The sequence below is a fragment of the Dromiciops gliroides genome, chromosome 2, assembly GCF_019393635.1.
Source record: "Dromiciops gliroides isolate mDroGli1 chromosome 2, mDroGli1.pri, whole genome shotgun sequence".
Classification (NCBI taxonomy): domain Eukaryota; kingdom Metazoa; phylum Chordata; class Mammalia; order Microbiotheria; family Microbiotheriidae; genus Dromiciops; species Dromiciops gliroides.
The window spans coordinates 361,929,396-361,952,146 of NC_057862.1; the positions used below are offsets into that span (position 1 = coordinate 361,929,396).

The 22,751-nt window shown below is 44.7% G+C and overlaps 1 protein-coding gene across 7 annotated transcripts in view; it reads left to right on the forward strand.

Annotated features, from left to right (window-relative positions):
* DLGAP4 (DLG associated protein 4) overlaps positions 1–22,751 on the forward strand; it is a 252,502-nt gene that overhangs the window by 207,863 nt on the left and 21,888 nt on the right. For 6 of the 7 annotated variants that reach the window (XM_043982857.1, XM_043982854.1, XM_043982853.1 and 3 more), the window contains one exon: positions 21,166–21,527. In XM_043982857.1, the coding sequence (XP_043838792.1) occupies positions 21,166–21,527 (362 nt within the window). Of the gene's footprint in view, positions 1–21,165; positions 21,528–22,751 lie in introns of those variants that run through there. The other variant, XM_043982859.1, reaches the window with a different exon arrangement.

Sequence of the window (22,751 nt, forward strand, 5' to 3'; positions counted from 1 at the left end):
GTTACAAGTTATTTCCTCTCTCTCTGAACTTCAGTTTCTTCACCTGTAAGAGCCTCACAGGGCTCTTGTAAAGAAAGTGATTTCCAGATGATTAAAATGCAATGGAAGGGGCAGCTAGGTGGCGCAGTGGATAGAGCACCAGCCCTGGAGTCAGGAGTACCTGAGTTCAAATCTGGCCTCAGACACTTAACACTTACTAGCTGTGTGACCCTGGGCAAGTCACTTAACCCCAGTTGCCTCACTAAAAAAAAAAAAAGAAAGAAAGAAAATGCAATGGAAATGAGGGTCATTATTCTGCAACATTAAAAATTTTTTGACTTCCTATTCAAAAAGACAGAACTCCCAGGGGGATAGAGAAGGTCTCTACTTAGCCAACTTTGGAGATGGCTTAGAGCCTTAGGGACTTGGAGACATTCACTAATTACTCCTGCTCCTAAGGGTTCAGAGATAGTGCCCTCCCTATCTTGGGGAGCATAGATTCCATTTGTAATATTTGCACAGCACTTAGAAAAGTGCCTGACAAACAGCACATGCTATATAAATGCTAGGGATTATTTTTTTTAAGTGCTACAGGTCAAGTCTTTGCTTGTGGTCATCTGATCATAAGCAATTTCAATCATTGGCATCAAGTTGTTCAGTTGTTGTTCAGCCATTTTCAGTCATGCCCGACTCTTGGTGACTCCATTTAGGGTTTTCTTGGCAAGGATGCTGGAGTGGTTTACTATCTCCTTCTCCAGCTCATTTTACAGATGAGGAAACTGAGGCAAACAGGGTTAAGTGACTTGCTCAGGGTCACACAGCTGGTAAGTGTCTAAGGCCGGATTTCATCTCAGGAAAGGGAGTCTTCTCGACTCTAGGCCCAGTGCTCCATCCACTGTGCCACAAATAGCAAAGGGGTTTGTTTTGTTTTAATGAGAGGAGGTAAAACATCGATTAATGATACTGGTAGCTCATGTTTGTATAGTGCTTTCAGGTTTGCAAAGTCTTAGCCCATTTGGTACCATCAGCCGGTGAGGTATTTCAGGTGTTATTAGACCCATTTTTATAGATGTAAAAACAGCAGCCTTAGAGAGGTGATGTTACTTGTTCAGAGTTACATAGTTAATAAATGTTAGAGGCAGGATTTGAACCCAGGTCTTTTGAGCCTAGTGCTCTCCCCACTATGCATTGGTGCTGCCTCTGTCATGGTCATCATATTTAGAGAGAGAAAGACAATGTTGTTCCATGGCCCCTCTCCAAAGCCATCTGTGTTCAGTAGACTAAAATATTTCCAAAGTGATTCTTTTTAATGAGCAGAATTTGAGGTAGTCTTCGAAGACACCCCACACCCTGTCATTTCCTATTCTAGTTCAAAGTCATACACGATGAAAAGCAGCATCTCTATGAGATTATACTTCCGGTCAAACCATTCGCAAATCACTGATTTATTCTTTTTGGCTCAAGCAAGATCCCTTCGCTTCTAGAATTTCAGAGATGGAGAGGGCTTCTGGCAGCAGCTGGTCCAACCTGTACCTGCATAAGAATACCCTCTACTGCATCCTCAACAAGCAGTCGACCAGGTTTTACTTGAAGACCTCCGTGGATGGGGAGCTCACTACCTTTTATGGCATGCCACTCCATTTGTGGAAGGCTCCAGCTCTGCGCCCCACCCCCCAACCCAGCTTGTGAAGAAAGTGTTGCTGAAGTTTGTCTTTAGGCCAGGCTGAGGATTGGACCCCATTATGCAGTAGACAGCAAAATGTGTGGTGATGTCATAGACCTCTGGGATACCCCCCCCCAAGGGCTTTGGCTAAAAAAACAAAAAAACAAAAAACAAAACAAAAACACAAACCCAAAACCAAACTCCTGGTTTGGGGCGGGAGACAGTCATTGTGGACTGGAAGACCATCTTAAGAGAGGCAGTCTTTCCTAGAGAAAGAAAGTCTGAAAGGTAAAATTCTACTAACAGCCCTTCGGGGAAGGTTTCAATACAAAACTCAGTCTTTGGGCAGGATAATTTTTTTAAAATGATGATAGGTTTGGGTGTCCACACCGCACCCAATATTCTGGGAAGTAAACTTTGTGTTACTGGTCTTGATGGGTTCAGTGCTTGCAGACTGTTCCTGGCAGAAAAGTCTAAATACTTGATGACTGAACTAGGACCCTATATGAAGAAGGTTCTCGGGGAGTATGAGAACTGCTGCAGGTGATTGCCCCTCCCCTTCTGGATCAATTGCTCCAATGTCCTCCAAAAGGACAGTTGTTAGTTAGGTGGCTCACAACCACCACCACCACCACCACCACCACCACCACCACCACCACCACCCCCCATGTGGGTCCAGAGACATCTGGACTCATAGTTTGTCAGAGCTAGATCATTAGACCAACCTCCTCATTTTTTTCACCTGGGGAAACTGAGGCCCAGGGGCAGAGGGGAGTTATGTGATATCTTTCCTCAGTATACCCAGTTAGTGATATCAGGATAGGGCTTGAACCTAGGTCTGATGGCATCTTACTCTCCTTTCCCTCCCTCTACTCCCTCCCCCTTAAGGGTTGGGATATCCCCTAAAGCCATGGGGCTGGGGTGGGGGAAGGTGTGCTCAGTCAGCCTTTACTCAGAAAACCCCGTGGACTTGCTTGGCTCTTTGCTGGGTTGTCAACCAAAGACCCAGCAACTCCCTATCTGGGGGCAGCAGAGCTTATGGAATGTGGTATAGATGAAAGCCTCAGCACAATTTTTTTTTTTTTTTGGTGGGGCAATGAGGGTTAAGTGTCAAGTGTCTGAGGTCAGATTTGAACTCAGATCCTCCTGAATCCAGGGCTAGTGCTTTATCCACTGAGCCACCTAGCTGCCCCCACAATCCCTTTTTAAAAAATAAATGTAATGCCCTTAAAACTACATTTCTCCCAAACTGTAGAACTCTGTTGTCCTGCCTTGCGGGATCAGGGTGGAGAGAATCTCATTTCTAGAGGTGTTTTTCTCTCACCCAATCCCTAAACACGAAATATAAGAGTAAGTAATAGAGGGAGCACCAGCTTTGGAGGACCTCATTCAAAACTGTCTCCACCACTTCCTACAGCTGCGTGACCGAGAGTGAACTCACTCCGCCTCCAGGCACCATTTGCTTCAGTCTGTAAATTGAATGAGGTTGACCTTTTCGAAATTCTATTTATGCCCTAAATCTCTGATGCCTCCTGATTTCCTAGTCCAGAGCTCTTTCTGTAACATCCTGCTGGCCTCCAGGTCAGAGCTTTTCAGTAAGAGAGTGAGGGCAGAGCATTGGCTCTCAAGCAGTGGTAGAATGAGGGAAGGGGCGTGGGGTGGGGAATAACCCCATTTCTCACATTTCTGTAGTGCTTTAAAATTTACAGAATGTTTCCCCCATGAGAACCCTGTGAAATGGGTCACATATGACAATATCACCTTAAGAAGGTGAAAAAGCCAATATGCTCAAAGAGTTGTGAATAGTGAGGGTCAGGGCTTGATTATTGTACTTAGCTCTCCTGACTCCTAAGCTGATCACTGGGCACTCCCGGCCTTTACTTTTATTTTCTATAATGTATTTGTGTTTCTGTTTGCATAACCCTATATTTCCCTCCCCCTTGAAGCCATCCCCCCCCTTTTTTTTTAAGTGAGGCAATTGGGGTTAAGTGACTTGCCCAGGGTCACACAGCTAGTAAGTGTTAAGTGTCTGAGGCCAGATTTGAACTCAGGTACTCCTGACTCCAGGGCCAGTGCTCTATCCACTGCGCCACCTAGCTTGCCCCTAAGCCATCCCTTTTAATAAAGATTACAAAAGGGGGGAAAGTAGTTCTTTTATTATAATGATATTATCAACTGTGTCTAACAATATATACAATGTGAGACTGTGAGCCCCACCCCCCATTTCCTGACCTATGACCTATTATTCTGAAATGTTTATCCATTATCTTGGGCTTTCTGGAGAGCAGACTCTCAAAGTAAAAGTTTTAGAAATGCCCTTTCTATTCCTTTTTAAGAACCTAGCCTTAACTGATGCAAAGCGAAATGAGCAGAACTAGGAGAACATTGTACACAGTAATAACAATATTGTACAATAATCATCTGTGAATAATTTAGCTATTCTCAGCAACACAGTGATCCAAGATGATTTCAGAGGACTTATGATGAAAAATATCATCATCATGGGGAAGCTTGGTGGTGAAGTGGATAAAGCACCAGCCCTGGATTCAGGAGGATCTGAGTTAAAATGCAGCCTCAGACAACTTATGAAAAATACCAGAGAAAGAATTGGAATGTGAATGCAGATCAAAGCATACTTTTTAAAACTTTATTTTCCTTTTTTTGGTCTGTGTTTTCCTTTTGCAACTTGGCTAGTATGGAAATGTGTTTTGCATGACTGCACAGCTATAATCTAGATCAAATTGCTTGCCTTCTCAAGGAAGGGATGGAGAGAATTTGGCAGTCAAAAATATTAAAAAACAAATGTTTAAAAAAATTTTACACATAACTTAGAACTTTTTAAAAGTGCCCCATCAAGTCTTCCTATAAAGGAGCAAGGAAAAAAACCTCAGCCTTTAAAGTAGCTGGTCTCCATCAAATTAGTCAAGAAGGAAGACTGATGACATTTTACTTTTAGCCCAGCAAAGGGAGGAGTTTGTGACAGGAAAAAAACAACAACATAGAATTGAATGTCAGTGCTTTCTTTGAAGCTCTTGGTGACTCTGTAGGTGCAATAAAGTCATAGAGAATCATAGAATCTCAGAGGACATCTGTGGTCCAGCTCTCCCTGAGTGGAAACTCCCTCCACAGCAATTCTCCCCTCCATTGAGAAGAGAATTCACCACCACTTACTACTATTTTAGGATACAATAAATATTTGTTGCAGGAAGCCATTACCACCTGCTGCAAGCCAAGTTTTTTTGGTGTGTGTGTTTTTTTTTGTTTTTTGTTTTACTTCATCTCTTTGTTTTTCCCAGGCTTAAAGAGTAGCAGCCACTAACTGGCTCAGTAGCACTACTGAGTTTGCACGATAAGCTAGTTCACCCTTCCTTAGGCACCTAGTGACATATCACAATATTGGTGCTCAACTTAGTTTAGACACCTAATTGGCTTGGCTCAGTGGGTGACTCAGAACTCCTGAGCTCTAGAGAACCATCCAGTCTCAACTTCTGCTGGTAACAGACCCATAACCATCATAAGGATTTATGCCGGTTAACTTCTGTATTCACCCACCCTGATAACCTTATATAGAATTGGAAGGGATCATTGTAAGGTCCATGCTGATGCTTGCTTTTACTTTTGGCATCTGACACTGAACCGTTCGTTCTGGATGTCATTTTGTTTTTGTTCAATCCTCAGAGATTGTCCTCTTCTTGGAACTGCAAGTTTCGTTTTTGTTTTTTTAAAGGAATTGCTTACAGACTGGTAGTGACTTCCCCATCCCTGGAAGTGCTCAAGCAGAGGCTGGGTTACAATGAAGGGAAGATTCTGAATGTAGTTGTAGCTTTTAAACTAAAGGAGCTCCTAGTTGACAAAGTGCTTCTTCACATGGTTGCCCCTTATTCTAGTGATGTCACAGCCCCTCCAGTCCCCATCCTGCACAGTGCTGGAGAATCCTAAAACGGGGTAGGGCAGAAGGGAGGTAGCAAGGGTCAACATTAGAGGCTGTGATTTAGTCCTCCATTCTCAGAGTTGAGAAGGGACCCCAGAGGTCTTGTCTAAATTCAGTTCTCTCTCTTTTATCCCTTGAAACTGCCCAAGGTTTACAACCCACCTTTCTTTTCCCGGTAGCCCTGCCTTGAGTAGCAGCTTATGTCTCTGCATCTGGAGGCAAAGGCCAGAGGTAGGACAACTCTATAGGTGAAGTTAGGTGACAGGTCCAAGTAGCTTTCCCTTACTACTTATTACTTAGTATCACCTTCCCTCTCTGAGTGGCAGTCAGCTCATCTCAAAAATGGGCATAATTGGGGCAGCTAGGTGGTGCAGTGGATAGAGCACTGGCCCTGGAGTCAGGAGTACCTGAATTCAAATCCAGCCTCAGACACTTAACACTTACTAGCTGTGTGACCCTGGGAAAGTCATTTAACCCCAATTGCCTCACTTAAAAGAAAAGAAAATGGGCATAATAGCACCTGTTCTTTCCCCCTGCCTCAGCAGGCCCAAGGGAGAGCCTTTTGTCAAACTGTAAATGACTATAGAAATGTGACCATTATTATTGTTGTTTGTTATTTCTGCTGCTTCCCAGACTCACTCTGGGAAGGCATGTTGGGACAGAGACCTCCACCCCCAACAGCATGTGAGTAATCTCCCCAGACCAGAGTCAGCAGTTCCCCATGTGTCAGCTGTTAATGAGGCTAGCTGTTCTCCCAGCAACAGGGTGGAGGAGGGGTGAAGAGGCGGGTCAGCCAGCTGGCCATCTGTATACAGTCCACAGCCTGCCCACCTTCCCCGGAATGCAGCCACCCCCAGAGCTGGGTGTGGATGGGAACCACTGAGGAGGGCCAGCATGGAGTGTTTTCCTGTTGCTTAGAAGCAGAAACCAGAGTTCCCAGGGTTCTAAGCTCTTCTGCTCTCTGGTTCTTACTTAGCCTGTAACACAACTACCCTTTAAAGGGTGGAGGTGTCACCAACAAGGACCATATTCTAGAACTCAGAGCTAGAAGCAGCCGTAGAGAAAGGGCTAGATGACCCTAACCCCCTTGTTTTACAGAAAAGGAAACTGAGGTCTGGTTGGAAAAGCCAAATGTAATATGGCCACTCAGTTCTGGCCTAGATCTAAAAGTTGTAGAAAAGAAACTGTCTAGTCATTCTATGAATGGGTAAACCAAGGAACTTATCCACAATTGCACAATGGTCAGGCTCCCATTTATGTATAATTACAACCAAACAACCTGGTCAGGCGGGCAGTGCAGTAGTAGTAGTGCTCCTCCCATTTTACAGATGAAGGAAAAGGAGGCTAATACGTGAACTATTGCACACTCTCAGTCCCCCACCCCGCCACAAGTCTTGTAGAGAGCTGGGACTTGAAGCCACGCCATCCAATTTCTTGATTCTCCTCTTTTTCCACACCAGTGCCTCCCTAAAGGGGACTATTTGCTCCCTTCAGCTTCACATGGTTTTTTTGTTTTAACTGTCCTTGTGAGCCCCTCCTCTCCCCCAATCATTAAGCCAGACTGTCTAGTAATGATTTAACTCAATCCAAACATTTACTTAGTATCCACTGTGTCCTCAGCCTTGTTTGGCCCTAGAGATACAAATATGAAAAACTATAAAATTGTCTGTCCTCAAGGAGCTTATAATCTAATAAATTTACTCCCTCTCTCTGCTGTGTTTCTGAAAAGATATACTATAAACCACATTAGGCCAAACTCCTCCCAGCCCAGGCCAGGATCATCTTTCACTTGTAGAAAGGAGAGACTCAGATCAGGATTCTTGAATTAAATATGCTCTGTCTGGCTCCCTCCCCAGACTGCCAGGTGAACAGATTGGTGAATGTTCTAGGTGAAGGGGGAGATGGGGGGCACTGTGAGATGAGGACAAGACACTCAGATTCTGTTCTTTGCTTTGTGCCCCTTAGGCTGCTAGCCAGACGATCTTTAAAACTCCATCCTAGCATTGACATTCTATGTTAAGAGGCCTCTTTCACTTCTTATCTTCTTGGAATATCCAAGCCAAAAAGGGTCCTGAGATCATCTGGTCTTATCTCTTCATTTTACAAACAAGGAAACGGAAAGACCCTAATAATAATTAAGAATAATGATTGAGGGGGCAGCTAGGTGGCGCAGTGGATAAAGCACCGCCCCTGGATTCAGGAGGACCTGAGTTCAAATCTGGCCTGGGCAAGTCACTTAACCCCCATTGCCTCACTAAAAAAAAAAAAAAAAAGAATGATTGACACGATAATTCCCAGTTCCCAATGGCTCTAAGGATAATTAACTCACTGGAGAGTCTTAACAGGGTCAGGGTTACAGCCTGTATAACTTAACCACAAGGTCTTTGAGTTTGAACTCCAGAGGGCAGACAAGTACCTAAACAAAACAGAAACCCTCCTCCACCATCCCTGAGAAGGCATCATTCAAGGCTCCTTCTGAACACGTCCAGTAAAGGCGGGTTTACTTACTACTCCACAGCTCTTTGATGTTAACATTCAAGCCCTTCGCAGTCTGGTTCTCCTGCTACAGTCTCCGGCCTCATCTCGGCCAAGCTATTTACTATCTCCCTCTGTGCACACCCCCCTATTTCCTGACACTACACTGTTCCTTAGTGTTCCCTTATGCTTGCAACCTCCCAGTCATCTCTATAATCTCTACCCTAAAAATCCTTCCCAATGAAGGCCCTTCTCTCACACCTCTGTGAGTCTTCTCTGATTCACCATACAAAAGCTCTTAGGACCTGTTCTGGTGCTTACCTTGGGTTTAGCCTACATCCTACTGACTACGTAAGTGTCTTCTCCTCACAGCTAGATTGACAGTTTCATCAGGGCAGGGGCTGTCTCTTTCCATCTTTGCATTCCCCCCACACCTATCCCTAAAGCCCTGCATAACGTAGGTGTTTAATAAACATTGGTTAAATCTCTCTGGGGGCAGCTGGGTGGCACAGTACCTGAGTTCAGATCTGGCCTCAGACACTTAACACTTACTAGCTGTGTGACCCTGGGCAAGTCACTTAACACCAATTGCCTAACCAAAAAAAAAAAAAGAAAGAAAGAAAGAAAAATATCTCTTACATGATATTGTGGGCCACCTCCGAGTCTTTGCATCTGCCTACTATAACTTACACTCCTCCCCCTCTTCTGCTTCCACACTGACAATACACACCTGCTAGGGATGGGAAACATTTATGTTTTGAGTTCCTCAAATCTGCACATAATATTTTGAGAGTCCCATTCAGAGAAATTATTTCATGTCAGACTAGCATGAAAAAGGTTCAGAAACCATCATAGTACATGGGTGCAGGTAGTCTTCAGTCTTTCAGGGTTAATTGCCAAGCTATGGGATCTTTTCCACGTCTGGTTAGATGAGGCAGAACCTTAAATAACTCCTCTTCAGCTTTCCCACCCATAAAATAGAGGTCCAACACAGTGGTCTCTTAACATTTTTTTTTCTCCAAATCTTAAAATCCCTTAAATCAGGGGTTAAACTCAGGGTTGGAAACTGCCTCTCTAAGTGTTAGCCCCACCCAGTAGGGCCTCATTCAAAAACACTAGGATCCCTGTGCCCATGGATATACTCAGGACCCAGGTGACAGGAATACCTGTAGGGTGGGAACTGTTGAGAAAAAGAACCCTTACCCAGCAACAAGGAGTTGGCAGAAAGAATATAGGTCAGAGCTTTTTATTATGTGCTGAGGTAGTGGGTGTTGCCCTAAGAAATCAAGCCAGCTGTAACTGCAGTAATTGATCGTGTAATAGAGAAGGTAGAGACCCCAGGGATAAAAAAGTCACCATCAAGCATCAAATCTGAATGTCCTTGAGCAGGCAGAAATAGCAAGGTGAACCTCAGCCCGGGAGGGTGTGGGGCTCCACTTCTGGTATGTGCTGCTGCCCCCTTCCCCAGCCCCCACTCAGAGCCGGCTGCAGTGTATTTGGAATTAGGAGGAGACCTTGTGGCAAGGCCTGGCCTGGTTGCTTTTTCTCTGTTACCTGCGTGACTTGCAGCCAGTTATTTTTTAACCTGTCTGAGGCAGCCTTCCGTTTCCCTTTTATAAAGAGATGGGGATCTAAGTTCCCTTTGAGCTCTAAAATTCTACAAGCCCAAGGCTTTCTTGCTGGGAAACATACCCAGTATAAGAGAGCCCTGGGCTTAGAGTTAGGAAATCTGGATTCCAAGCCATGCTCTGCCACCAATATTAGCTTGGACTCTGAGGTTTGGTCTCTAGTGGGATAGAAAAGAGGGCATAAACTCCAAATTGAAGGAAACAAAAGGAGGTCATACATAGTCTCTGGGGAGGAGACCCTGTGGTCTCTTAGCTCCCAGCAGGGATCCAAATGCAAGTTCATCTCTTGTTTATATAACTTAGGGTCTGGTACGGGGTTGTCAGCCATTATTTTTTTTTTAATTTCTGTTTGGTTTTTTTTTTAAGTCAGGCAATGGTGGTTAAGTGACTTGCCCAGGGTCACACAGCTAGTAAGTGTTAAGTGTCTGAGGCCGGATTTGAACTCAGGTACTCCTGACTCCAGGGCCGGTGCTTTAACCACTGCGACACCTAGCTGCCCCCAGCCATTATTATTATAGAAGCATAGGTGTGAGCTCATTTCCAAATGTGCCTCAGGAACCATCTGACTACCCTGACTGCCTTAGCCAGAATGACCCTCAGTAACTGGACGAGTCTCCCGTCCTTAAGGTAGCTTAGACATCCTTTAGCAAGAAGGGCTCAGAGAGGGGAGTGGGCCTACTCAAAGTCACCCATCATTAGGGGAAAACCAGACAACACCCCTACTCTGCTAGTGATGGGCTGGGATGCCTCACACCTGGGTTTGGATCATGCCTCTGCACTGATCGGGCAAGTCCCTTTTCTTTACTGTGCCTGTTCTCCCCAGCTGTAAGATTGGGGTATCAGAGATACTGTTCCCAGTCTCTAGGGTCCCTATCCTCCCCCCACCCCCATCCTCAGCTTCGAGCAATGCCATTTTCAGTGGATGCAAACAGACTTCAGACTTCTCCCACTTCATCCCCTGTGTGGAATCATCTTTGATTATTCAGGCCTTGTTACTAGCAAAATACTTTATTGTCCACATTCAGGAGGCTTGCAAACGTAAAATCAGCATTTCCTTTGGGGCTTACACCTGCCCAGAGAGGAAGGAAGTTATAATCAGAAACTAATTGAAAAGCTACAATATAAAGAGATACCATGGGGAGGCATTGTTACATATGGAGTGTTCACAAAGACTTTAGGGATACCCCACGTATAAAATAACTCTTGATAAGATATCAGAAAGAACAGGGGTTCAAAACCCGGCTCTGGCATTTAATGTTGTGTGACCTTTGGCAAATCACTTCATCTCTGAGCCTTCCTTGGTTTCCTGATCTGTCCTCATAATAATAACTAATGTTCACATAGTGTTTTAACACGAGGACCAGAATTTATTCAAATTAAGTCTGAACCAAGCTGCACTGTTGATACACTGCATCTTTTTAATCCTTAAGACAAAGAAGATATAGATAGTGGATGAAAATTTCTGTGTTAAAGTAGAATTTTATTTCAAAGTCAGTTGATGGCATGACTGCAATGGAAATATGTTTTGTATGACTGCACATGTATATCAAATTGTGTGCCTTCTCAGTGGAAGGGAGGGAAAGAATTTTGAACTCAAAATTTTACAACAAACATTTATTTTATTTTTTCCAGTTACATGTAAAGGTAGTTTTCAACATTCATTTTCATAAGATTTAGAGTTCCAAATTTTTCTCCCTCCCTCCCTTTCCTCCACCCACCCACCCACCCCCACCCCCGCACAAGACAGCAACCAATCTGATATAGGTTATATATGTTCAATCCACAAGTGTTCTTTTTATCAGTTCTTTCTATGGGAGTGGATAGTATGCTTCATCATTAGTCCCTTGGGATTGTCTTGGATCATTGTATTGCTGAGAGTAGTTAAGTCATTCACAATTGCTCATCGAACAATACTGCTGTCACTGCACAGTGTCCTCCCAGTTCTGCTCATTTCACTATACATCAGTTCATATGGGTCTTTCCAGGTTTTTCTGGGATCATCCTGTTTGTCATTTCCTATAGCACAATTCCACTACAATCATATACCACAGCTTCTTCAGTCATTCCTCAATTGATGGACATTCCCTTGATTCCCAATTCTTAGCCACTACAAAGTGAACTCAAAATTTTTTAAAATGCATGTTAAAATTTATTTTTACAAGTAATTGGGAGGAAGGACAACTAGGTGGCACAGTGGATAGAGCACCAGCCCTGGAGTCAGGAGAACCTGAGTTCAAATTCAGCCTCAGACACTTGACACTTGCTAGCTCTATGACCCTGGGCAAGTCACTTAACCCCAATTGCCTCACTTAGAAAAAAATAATTGGGTGGGAAATAAAATATTAAAGATTAAAAAAATAAGGTATGGGGCAGCTAGGTGATGCAGTGGATGAAGCGCTGGCCCTGGATTCAGGAGGACCTGAGTTCAAATCCAGTCTCAGACACTTAACACTTACTATCTGTGTGACCCTGGGGAAGTCACTTAACCCTTATTCCCCCCCCCCCCCCGCCACACACACACACACACACACACACACACACACACAAATATGGCAAACAAAGTCGATTTATGGTCCTGGTTCTTCTAGTGTTGAGGTTTACAAAGAATTTTACATAATGACAACTCTTGCTAGGTAGGTAACCACAGGCAGTGTCTCCATTTTACAGATAAATTATTGCTCAGAATTTAAGTGACTCTGCTCAAGGTTACAAAGCTAATAAGTAACAGAGCTGAGATTTGAATGCAGATCTTGCTGGCTTCTGGTCTAGCATCCCATCATCTCCTGTACCCTCATTGCCTGACTAAAATGAAGCAGGTGGACAAGAGCTATAAAATTCCTTCTAGCTTTAAGTTTGATGATACTAATTTTTAGGAGAGATTTTGAGTAGGAGTTAGACTAGATGACCCCTGAAGTCTTTTCTAACTCAGATTCTGCCAGTGGTATGTTAGGACCCATTCCAACAGGACTGCTGTATTCACAACACATTAAAAATCCTTTTAAGGGGATTCACTTCAGGGCCAGGTTAGAAGAGAGATGAGAATAATTCCATCTGATGACTTTTATCATCAACTTTCCCTTTGGGACCCCAAATGGGATCAGGCTCACCCTTTGTCATGCCCTCCTTTAGCCATGGTCTCTGTTTCAAATGACTGTTACTTGCAAACTTCAAATCCAGTCTGAGAAGAACGTTTCCCCCCATTGAAAAGATCCAAGAGAATGTGATCCTAGGTCCATTTGTTTGCTGGAACAACATAGGAGACTTGTTGGTAGCTGTCCCAGGGGCCAAGGGCCCACTCTGGAGGGGACACACTCATGTGGATGTGTAGAAGCCCTGCTATGTGAGTTTGAGGGGAAAATTAGTGTGTTCCTTTAGCTGCACGTTTATAGTATCAGGGTTGTTGTTGGGGTGCGGGGGCAGAGCACAAGCTTCGAAGATAAGATTCTACTTTCTTCTTATCACACCTGGAACAACCTTAACAATAGTCTCACTTTCCCTTAGCTGGCAGTGCCTAGGGTGCCCTTTAAGAGACTTCAGCTGACACCTAGCATGACCTCTGAGCTAAGCTGGAGCTGACTCTGGTACCCAAGTATATAGAAGCTACCATGTGACTTAATGTCACTTAATCCTCATTGCCCCACAAAAAATAAAATAAAATAAATTAGAAGCTACCATGTGCTTCAGGGCAGCTGGCCCTAGGCTCTGGTGCTGACTGCAGGGTCCGCCCCATGGCAGCCAGACTGAAGGGTTCCACCTGTTCTGACTCCACAACCAGACTCTACCTGCTCAGTGTCAGAATGAGACTCTCAGAGGCCTCAGCCTCTGCCAGAATGTCAGTCCCTAACATGTGGTCATCCAGTTTTCCCCTGAAGCTGCCCAGTGACAAGAGAATCGCTCACTATCACCATAAGCCAGCCAAGCCATTCTGCTTTTGGGCAGCCCTGATAGGACATTTTTAGAAATTCTTCTACTTTCAGAGAAGACTATAATACTTTTTTTAAAAGTTCATTTTAATTCAGACTTCTATTAAGTCACAGACCTTGGGTCTATAAAAATTAAAAGGGATCCATCCCGAAGTGGGGGGAGGAAGGGGGATAATACATGAAAACAGATAAGCGTAAGGACTGGCCTTGATGATTGGCCAATGGTCATTTGCAGAGCAGAGGTTGTAGTTTTGAAAATATCCCAAAGTCATTCTTTTGGACAAGAGACTATTCAGTGATAAAAGGCTAAAGGGGGGGAGGGGGAATTGAACAAGGGAAGCCCATTTTTGGTCAGAAACAAGATACAACCATGACATAGACAGTTTAGTGTAGTGGAAAGAAAAAGACTCGGATTAGAAATTGAGACCTAGATTAGACTCTTGGATTCTGGACAGTCAAATATTTACTGTTTACATTGTGCCAGACGTTGTGCTGAGTTCTATCAGAACTCTTTAAAAAGTAAAAACAATTTGGATTTTTCTACCTTTGGGAAAATCACTTCCTTTCCCAGCCTCAGTTTCCTTCTTTTTTTAAATAAGGATAATAAGGATTATAAGATTTACATTGACAAACTCACAGATTATTAGGAGGAAAAACTCAAATGTAAAAGCTCTATAGAAATAGGAGCTTGTAACTACTGTCGTTTTTCTCTTGTACCTTGTAAACTAGCTCCAAAGGCTCCTTTACCTCTAGAGGTGACACCTTGTGCCCAACCCAGCTTGAAGAACTGTATATGCAGGTTTGCCCCCTTTTGAGCATTAGGCTCAGTTCTAGGTAATCATTCCATTTTAGGAAAGACATTGATGGAGTCTAGAGGTGGGTCACCAGGTGAGGAGACTATGCAATAGTTAAAATGATACATTAAAAGAGTAACGGTGATTTAACCTGGAGAAGAAAAGACATAGGATGTGATAATTATCTTAAAATATTTGGGGGGCAGCTAGGTGGCGCAGTGGATAGAGCACTGGCCTTGGATTCAGGAGGACCTGAGTTCAAATCCAGCTTCAGACACTTGACACTTACTAGTTGTGTGACCCTGGGCAAGTCACTTAACCCCAATTTGCCTCACCAAAAAAAAAAAAAAAAACCTTAGGGGCAGCTAGGTGGCGCAGTGGTTAGGGCACCAGCCCTGGATTCAAGAGGACCTGAGTTCAAATCTGGCCTCAGACCCTTGACACTTACTAGCTGTGTGGCCCTGGGCAAGTCACTTAACCCCAATTGCCTCATCCAAAAAAAAGAGGGTGGGGGCAGCTAGGTGGCGAAGTGGATAGAGCACCTGCCCTGGAGTCAGGAGTACCTGAGTTCAAATCCGGCCTCAGACACTTAACACTTACTAGCTGTGTGACCCTGGGCAAGTCACTTAACCCCAATTGCCTCACTAAAAAAAAAATAAAGAAATTTTTAAAAATATATTTGAAGAGGGGGCCAGCTAGGTAGCTTAGTGAATAGAGCAGCAGCCCAGGAGTCAAGAAGATCTGAGTTCAAATGTGGCCTCAGACACCTATTGTGTGAACCTTGGCAAGTCACTTGCCTCCTCTCCCTCCCTTCCCCAACCCCCCCCAAATATAGATAGACAGATATAGATATATATGAAGGGCTGTCACCTAGAGAGGGGATTTACTCCAACTTGGACCCAGAGGCCAGAACTAGGACTAATAGATAGATGTAACTTAGATTTAAGGAAACATGCAGAAAGTAAGGAAAGATTTATTAACCACTAGAGTTGTCCCCAAAAGGCATGGGCTGCTTTGAGGGAGAGCACCGGATGCCAGATCACTGAAGATCTTCCAGTGGAGGCCAGATAATAATTTATAAGTCATGTCATAGAAGACATCCTCTTTTAGTTCATCATGAGCTCACTAAGGGAAGGGCTAGGAGATTTCATTATCTTTCTAGCTTAGCCATCTTCCAAAATTCCTTACTTGGCTACTCCACTCCAATGTGGAGGTAGACCTATATATTTTTTTTAATTTAATTTTGTACTTTATTTTTCCCAATTACATGTAAAAACAGTTTTTAACATTTGTGTTTTTTTAATTTTGAGTTCTGAATTCCCTCCCCCCCCATTAAAAAGGCAAGCAATTGGATATAGATTACACATGTGCAATTGCACAATTATTATCAATATTAGCCATGTTGTAAGAGAAAAGAGCCCTTCCCCCCATTAAAAAAATTTTAAAGTAAAAAAAAAAAAAGTTTGCTTCAATCTGCATTCAAATTCCATCAGTTCTTCCTCTGGAGGTGGATAGCACCTCTCTGCCCCTCGTCCTTTCTTATAGTACAGTAGTATTCTATCACAATCATATAGCAAACTTGTTCAGATATTTCCCAGTTGATGAGCATCCCCTCGATTTCCAATTCTTTGCCAACTGGTAAAGAACCAGAGGAAGGGATGATGGAAGATTGGAGGTCACAGGGAAGACAAAAACCAAGATAAAGGATCCTAAGACCAAAAAAAGGTTTGATGAGATCAAGAAGTTCCAAAAGCACTCTGCATTCTAGCCAAACCAGCTTGCTGTATCCCAAAATGATCGTCCATCTATTGCCTTCATGCTTTTCATGGACTATCTATGACCCCACCCCCACCCTGCCTGGAGTGTTCTCCGTCACATCTACCTCATACACTAATACTTCCTTGTAAACCTAGCTCGGGGAGGGTACTCACTGTGTGGCACACACCTGTAAGCTTAGCTAAGGAGGAGGCTGAGGCTGGTGGATCGCTTGGGCTCAGGAGTTCTCAGCTGCAGTGGGCCAAGTAATAATGCATCAGCATAATGAGTCCACCCCACAGAAGTCATAGCCTATGGTGGGTCTAACTGGCCCAGGTCAGGATAAAACAAATAAAAGCTGTCATGACGTAAATGCAGTAGTACCTGAATTTCCTACCTGAGTGAGATAAGAAGGACCCACCAGTCTTAAAAAATAAAAATAGGGCAGCTAGGTGGTGCAGTGGATAAAGCACTGGCCCTGGACTCAGGAGGACCTGAGTTCAAATCCGACCTTGGACACTTGACACTTACTAGCTAGTGTGACCCTGGGCAAGTCACTTAACCCTCATTGCCCTGCAAAAAAAAAAAAAGAGAGAGAGAGAGAGAAAAGAAAAAGAAAAAAGCATAGCTCAGGTTCTACTTCCTGCTCCCTGTTTCCTGATCCTCATACTCAGTTTCTAGTACTTTTTAGCTTCTCCGTATATGATTTGTATATGTTGTTTCCTACCAACAGAATATAAGCTACTTGAGGACAACAACCAGGTTTTTTTGTTTGTTTTTTTTTCCTTTGTGCCCTAGATGTTTGCACTTAACTGTAGGCATTCAATAAATGCTTGCTAAATTTGCTTGGCAACACACCTCCAGACATCTTTCACCATACCAGAATGCTTCCCTGGTATTCTAGGGGAGGGAGGGAGGGAAGGAGAGGTGGTCAGGCACACTCAGTAACAGTATGAAAAAGTGGATTTATTTATCTTTTTTTTTAAAAAAAAGAGAGAAATAAAGGTGTTCCTTCTGCTCTCCCAGTTGTTCCTTTCCCTGCTGTTTTTCTGCAGAAAGCATCAGGGCAGTCAAAGGGGCTCTTGCATCGTGTGTATTTTGAAATAGACTGAAAGTTTACTATGGTTAACGCCTCAGTCAGAATCCAACACACTGTTTGTAAAGAATAAGAAAACTCCAGCATCTAAAGACAGTTTGGCGCTCATTGGAGAAACCTGAGCTCATGAACAATTCTGCTCCTTGTGGGGAGTCTAGGGCAGCTGGTGTCTGAGAGGAGAAGGGGGGGTGGAGAGGCCTCACCTACTGGGATCAGCTGGGATCTTGGCCAGAGTTTGGTAATGTGTTTGGAAATGCCTTTGTCAGGGTCAGCCTGCTGTGATGCATTGAGTGCTGACCTACGGGAGTCAGAAGACCTGGGCTCCATTCAGCATGGAGTAGTGGTAAGGATGCTAGCTTTGCAGCCAGAGTGCTTGGCATACTACCTGTATAACTCTGGACAGATCTCTTTAACTTCTCTGGTCTGCTTAGTAAAACAGAAGAGGTTAGGGGGCGGCTAGGTGGCGCAGTGGATAAAGCACTGGCCCTGGATTCAGGAGTACCTGAGTTCAAATCCGGCCTCAGACACTTGACACTTACCAGCTGTGTGACCCTGGGCAAGTCACTTAACCCCCATTGCCCTGCAGAACAAACAAACAAAAAAAAAAACCAGCAGAGGTTAGACAAAATGATTTCTAAGGTTTCTTCAGGCTATTAAATTCTGTGATCCTAGTTTCCAGATTTACCATTACCAGTAGGTTACAGGTCAACCATAGACAAGTTCCCCTCCCTTTTCCCATCTGTGAAATGTACAGGACAGTCCCTTCCCCGACTCCCTCCTAGGACCATTGTGAGGATCAGCTGAGATCGTGGTATGGGATTCCATGGCTCTTTTGGGAGGCAGGAAACTGGATTCTAATCCAGCTTGACTGGAATAGCAACTCTCAGACCTTGGACAAGTCGCTTCCTGTCTATGAACCTCAGTTTCCTCAGATGTAAAATGAGGGAGCTGGGCTAACCCACAGTGTTTAATTCATAGATTGTATATGGATATGTGCATTCAGGCCTAATAGCAGGTTGTTTTGCTGACTTGGCATTTACTGGCAACACTTGAAACTTGGGGAACTTAGAACCTGCTTTTTGAAGACTTGTTTCTCCAGCAATGAAATTGTTTGAATCCTTGATTGAAGGCAATTCATTTGTTGTAGCCTGGGCCCTGATTTAGGAATCACCCAAATGGGCTCTGTCCATGAGCTATCCTCTCTGTGGGAAAGATTTCCTTTGTCACTCTCAAAAGACTCTTCCTCTCCATAGATTGTAAGCTCCTTGAGGAGTAGGAACTGCCTCATTTTAATCTTCCTATCCCTGTCCCTTCAGACAAAAGAGTCACTTAGTAAGTCACAGGCTTGGAGAGGTATGTATTCTGATGGATACTTAGTAGCTGTGTGACTGCAGGCCCTGCTCCTTTGTAAAATGGGAATGATGACATTTGCACATGTCACCTGGAGAGGTGCATGCGGGTGAAGGCAGACTCTGATGCGTGACAAAGGAGTAGGAAAGTGAAGCATCAGAGAGGACTTCTCAAAAAATATATATGAGCAAGAAGATAGGCTGGTAACAGTGGGAAGAGCTATAAACAACTGCAGACCACCGTATCCTCTATTGACATCCTCATGATATCAAGAGGAAAGCAAGAAAGGCCCCTAGTACAGTGGGGGCCGCTAGTACAAGGGACAGGAAAAACCTGAGTTCAAATCCAATCTCAGCCACCTACTAGCTTTGTGACCCTGGACAAGTCACTTAACCTGTTTGCCTCAATTTCCTTAGCTATAAAATAGAAATGACAGCACCTATCTTCCAAGGGTGTGAGAATTAAATGAGAATAATTTCGGAACTGCTTAATTGGCACAGTGCTTGGCACATAATAGGCATTATATAAATGCTTATTGATGAATTTGTAAGAACTCATGGGTAATAGTCACATGAGACAGACTACACTCTGCATCTTTGGAAGGACCAGCCCCATTGATGAGAAGGTGGATCTATTGGAATTACTTCACATGATTGTGGAAAAGGTGCTTTGGTAAACCTAAGAGTGCTATAGACGTGGGTAATAAGTGAGTCCAGGGAGAGAAATCAACATTTCCCCACACTCTGACACCTGGAAAACATCATCCAAGTGCCTTTGCCCCTGCCCCAGTGGCAATTCCGAGGTCTCCAGGGCTGGTCTTTGAATGGAAAAACTGGATGTTTGAGGCAGGGCAGGAGGCTTTGTCAGGGCTGATCGCTAACAATGAAACATGTAGGTTTGGCTGTGCTACCCAAGGATATTCAGTAGAAATTCAACTGCTTTTTTTGCTGGTTAAAACTAAAACCAAAAGGGGGCAACTAGGTGGCGCAGTGGACAAAGCACTGGCCCTGGATTCAGGAGTACCTGAGTTCAAATCCGGCCTCAGACACTTGACACATACTAGCTGTGTGACCCTGAGCAAGTCACTTAACCCCTGTTGCCCCACAAAAAAAAAAAAACAAAAACCTAAAACCATAGAGGGGCAGCTAGGTGGTACAGTGGATTGAAGCACCAGCCCTGGAGTCGGGAGGACCTGAGTTCAGGTCCAGCCTCAGACACTTAATACTAGCTGTGTGACCCTGGGCAAGTCACTTAACCCCAATTGCCTCACACACACACACACACACACACACACACACACACACACACACACACACACAAAACAAAAAAAACTAAACCCATAGAAACTAAAACCATAATTCCATAGAAGTCAGGAGACCTGGGTTCAGATGTAGGCGCTGACATTACCTGGGTAACCTTGGACATTTTTTGGCCTTAATGTCTTCATTTTTAAAATGAGGGGATTGGATTAGATGACCTCTGAGGGCTCTTTTTAGTGCTAAATCTGTGATGTCTTTAATACCCTTACCCCAGTTAAGGATCCAAGCAGAGATGGGAAATTTTGGCCCCATTCCCACAGGGGATCCTTTTTTCAGGCCTACAATGATTATCCCCCTATTAGTGAATTAATATTTATTCCTGAAGTCCCCAGACTGAGTGCTGATCACGGAAAAGCTGTTTGGCAGGCATATAAAGATGAAATGCCCAGTGGAATTGGAGTCAAAGATTCAGATCCAGACTTAGCCTGGTGTATGTGACCTTGGGCAAGTTACTTAACCTCGCTAGGCCTCAGTTTTCTCATCTGTCAAATGGAAAGGATAGGACAGGATGATCACCAAGATCTCTCCCAGCTCTAAAACTACAGTCCTGTAAAGAAAAGGGTTGTGTTGTGCCCAGGTTTCTCTCCTGGACAGGCAAACCATCTATGAATATATAGCTATGCTTGCAAATGGGTTGGGGGTTTTTTAAGTTGTTTTTTTTTTTTACATCTCTTTGGATTGCGCTTTTTAAAAACCATATATCTTTTCTTTTTACATTGCATTCATTTCCAAATATGTCATTCCCTCTCCCTACATTGCACCCAATGAGCCATCCCCTGTGACAAAGATAAAAGGGGGAAAAACCAGCTCAGCAAAACCAACATTACCCACATCGGACAGTGTGTGCAACATCTTACACCCACAGGCCCCCCAATCTCTAATGAAAGAGGAGGAGAGACATTTTCTCTTCCCTGTGGACAAACTTGGTCCTTATAATCACATTGTGTTTTAGTTTTGGCGAGTGAAATCTTTGTTCTTCTTTCTTTAGAGGTAGTAGCTGATTAGGGTGGGGCAGTTTGCTTTTAATAGAGCTATAGGGAGACAAGAGAGGACCTTCAGCTAGGACGCTAGACCTCAGGAGTCCTAGCCAAGGATGGGTTTTGGGGGGGGTTAGGGGGGGGTTCCCCCTCTACAGCCTCTCTCAAGCATTGAGATGCCAGACTCATCTGAAGCCATGGGTTTCTCTGGTTCTGATTCTTTGCTCTTGTTCCCCCCCCCCCCCTCCTCCCTCCTTCCTCTCCCACGGCCACAGGTTCATCATGCCTAGTGGCATATAAGAAGACTCCACCTCCTGTCCCTCCCCGGACCACGTCAAAACCGTTCATCTCGGTCACCGTTCAGAGCAGCACCGAGTCAGCCCAGGACACCTATCTTGACAGCCAGGACCACAAGAGCGAGGTCAACAGCCAGTCTGGTCTAAGCAATTCCTCTGACAGTTTAGACAGCACCCGGCCCCCCAGCGTGACCCAGGGAGGCGGAGGAGCTCAGGCCCGGGACGCACCAGAGCTACCCCAGAAAAATGCAGCTCTGAAGAACGACAAAGGAACGTTGACCAGTGAGGAACCCAAAGCTGAGAGCGCCCCAAAAAGGAAACTTTCATCCATAGGAATACAAGTATGGGTCCCTTTGGTTGTGTGTCAGACTCCACTCTGTGCACGTGGGTGTAATTACATCGGAGGCTGACCCCACTCACCCATCTCAAGGAACCGGCCTCATCATTATTGGAGGCCGGTTCTCCTGGGCTCTCCTTGAGGGTCCGGCCAAAATGCAGTCCGGAGTTCGGCTCCTGATTCCAAACCAAATTTCACTCCGTCATGCCCTGTTCATGGCACGGACGTGAGGCATTGTGCCTTTTTTTTTTGTTCCTCCCTCCTGATGGGGTTCCTGGTGAATGTAGTTACACTCATCCCACCATGTCCTGTACGTTTTGCTCGTCCACTGTCCGTCCACACAATCTTTTTCCTTGCTGGCCTGTCTCCTCGAGGCAGGTTGCCACCTAACAGGTTTTCTGATCCAAGGTGTCCCTTAAAGTCGAGAAGGCTGGTATAGTAGCCGGACAAAGCAGCAGAAGCATGTAGGCCACAGTACCCAGCCCCCCAGGGCCAGACACCCCGAGATATAGGGGTCACTCATGAAGAGCATTTCCCAGTGCTTGGAGAACAGGTAGGTTGTGCTTGTTGTACCAGGCACAAGGACAGTCTGAAGCAGGGGTATGGGTCGGGGTGGGGAGGGAGGGGCACAAGAAGGTAGCTCTTACTTCAGTCCCCTCAGAATAGAAATTTGGGGAGTGGCCCCCCAGGCTGGAAGGGGATGAAGCTGCTTGCTGTGTCCTCTTTCTCATTGTCTCCACCAGAAACTCTCTTCCCTGCTGGGAAGGTGAGAAAGGAAAATGGGGCAAAGGGTTGGGAGATAGGGGTGGGAAGGAGGGATTCATTTCCAATTAGGCAACCATAACTGCTGCCCCTGCTGTCCCAAGTCTGGGGTGGGGTGGGGAGGCCATCGGCCTTGGAACTGTTGGGAGAGTGGACGGCACATTCTGGGCATATTCTTCCTGAGGTCTAGGCCTCAGACTACTCTAGCTTAGTACCATTCCATTCTTTGTCAGCTGGGTGGGATGAAACTTTTACCCTGACTCGTAATTCATCCAAATTGATTTAAAACCAGCGTTTGTCACCAAAGTAAAAACATGGTTAAAGACAGCAAGGGAAGGAGCTCCATCTACAGCCAGTCCCTGTGATAAGGCCATTGAGCCATCATCCGATGGCTAAAGCGCCCAGGCCACTTTCCCACCCTGGGAGCAAGGAACGTGACTAGCAGGGAGGACCCTGGCCCCAAACT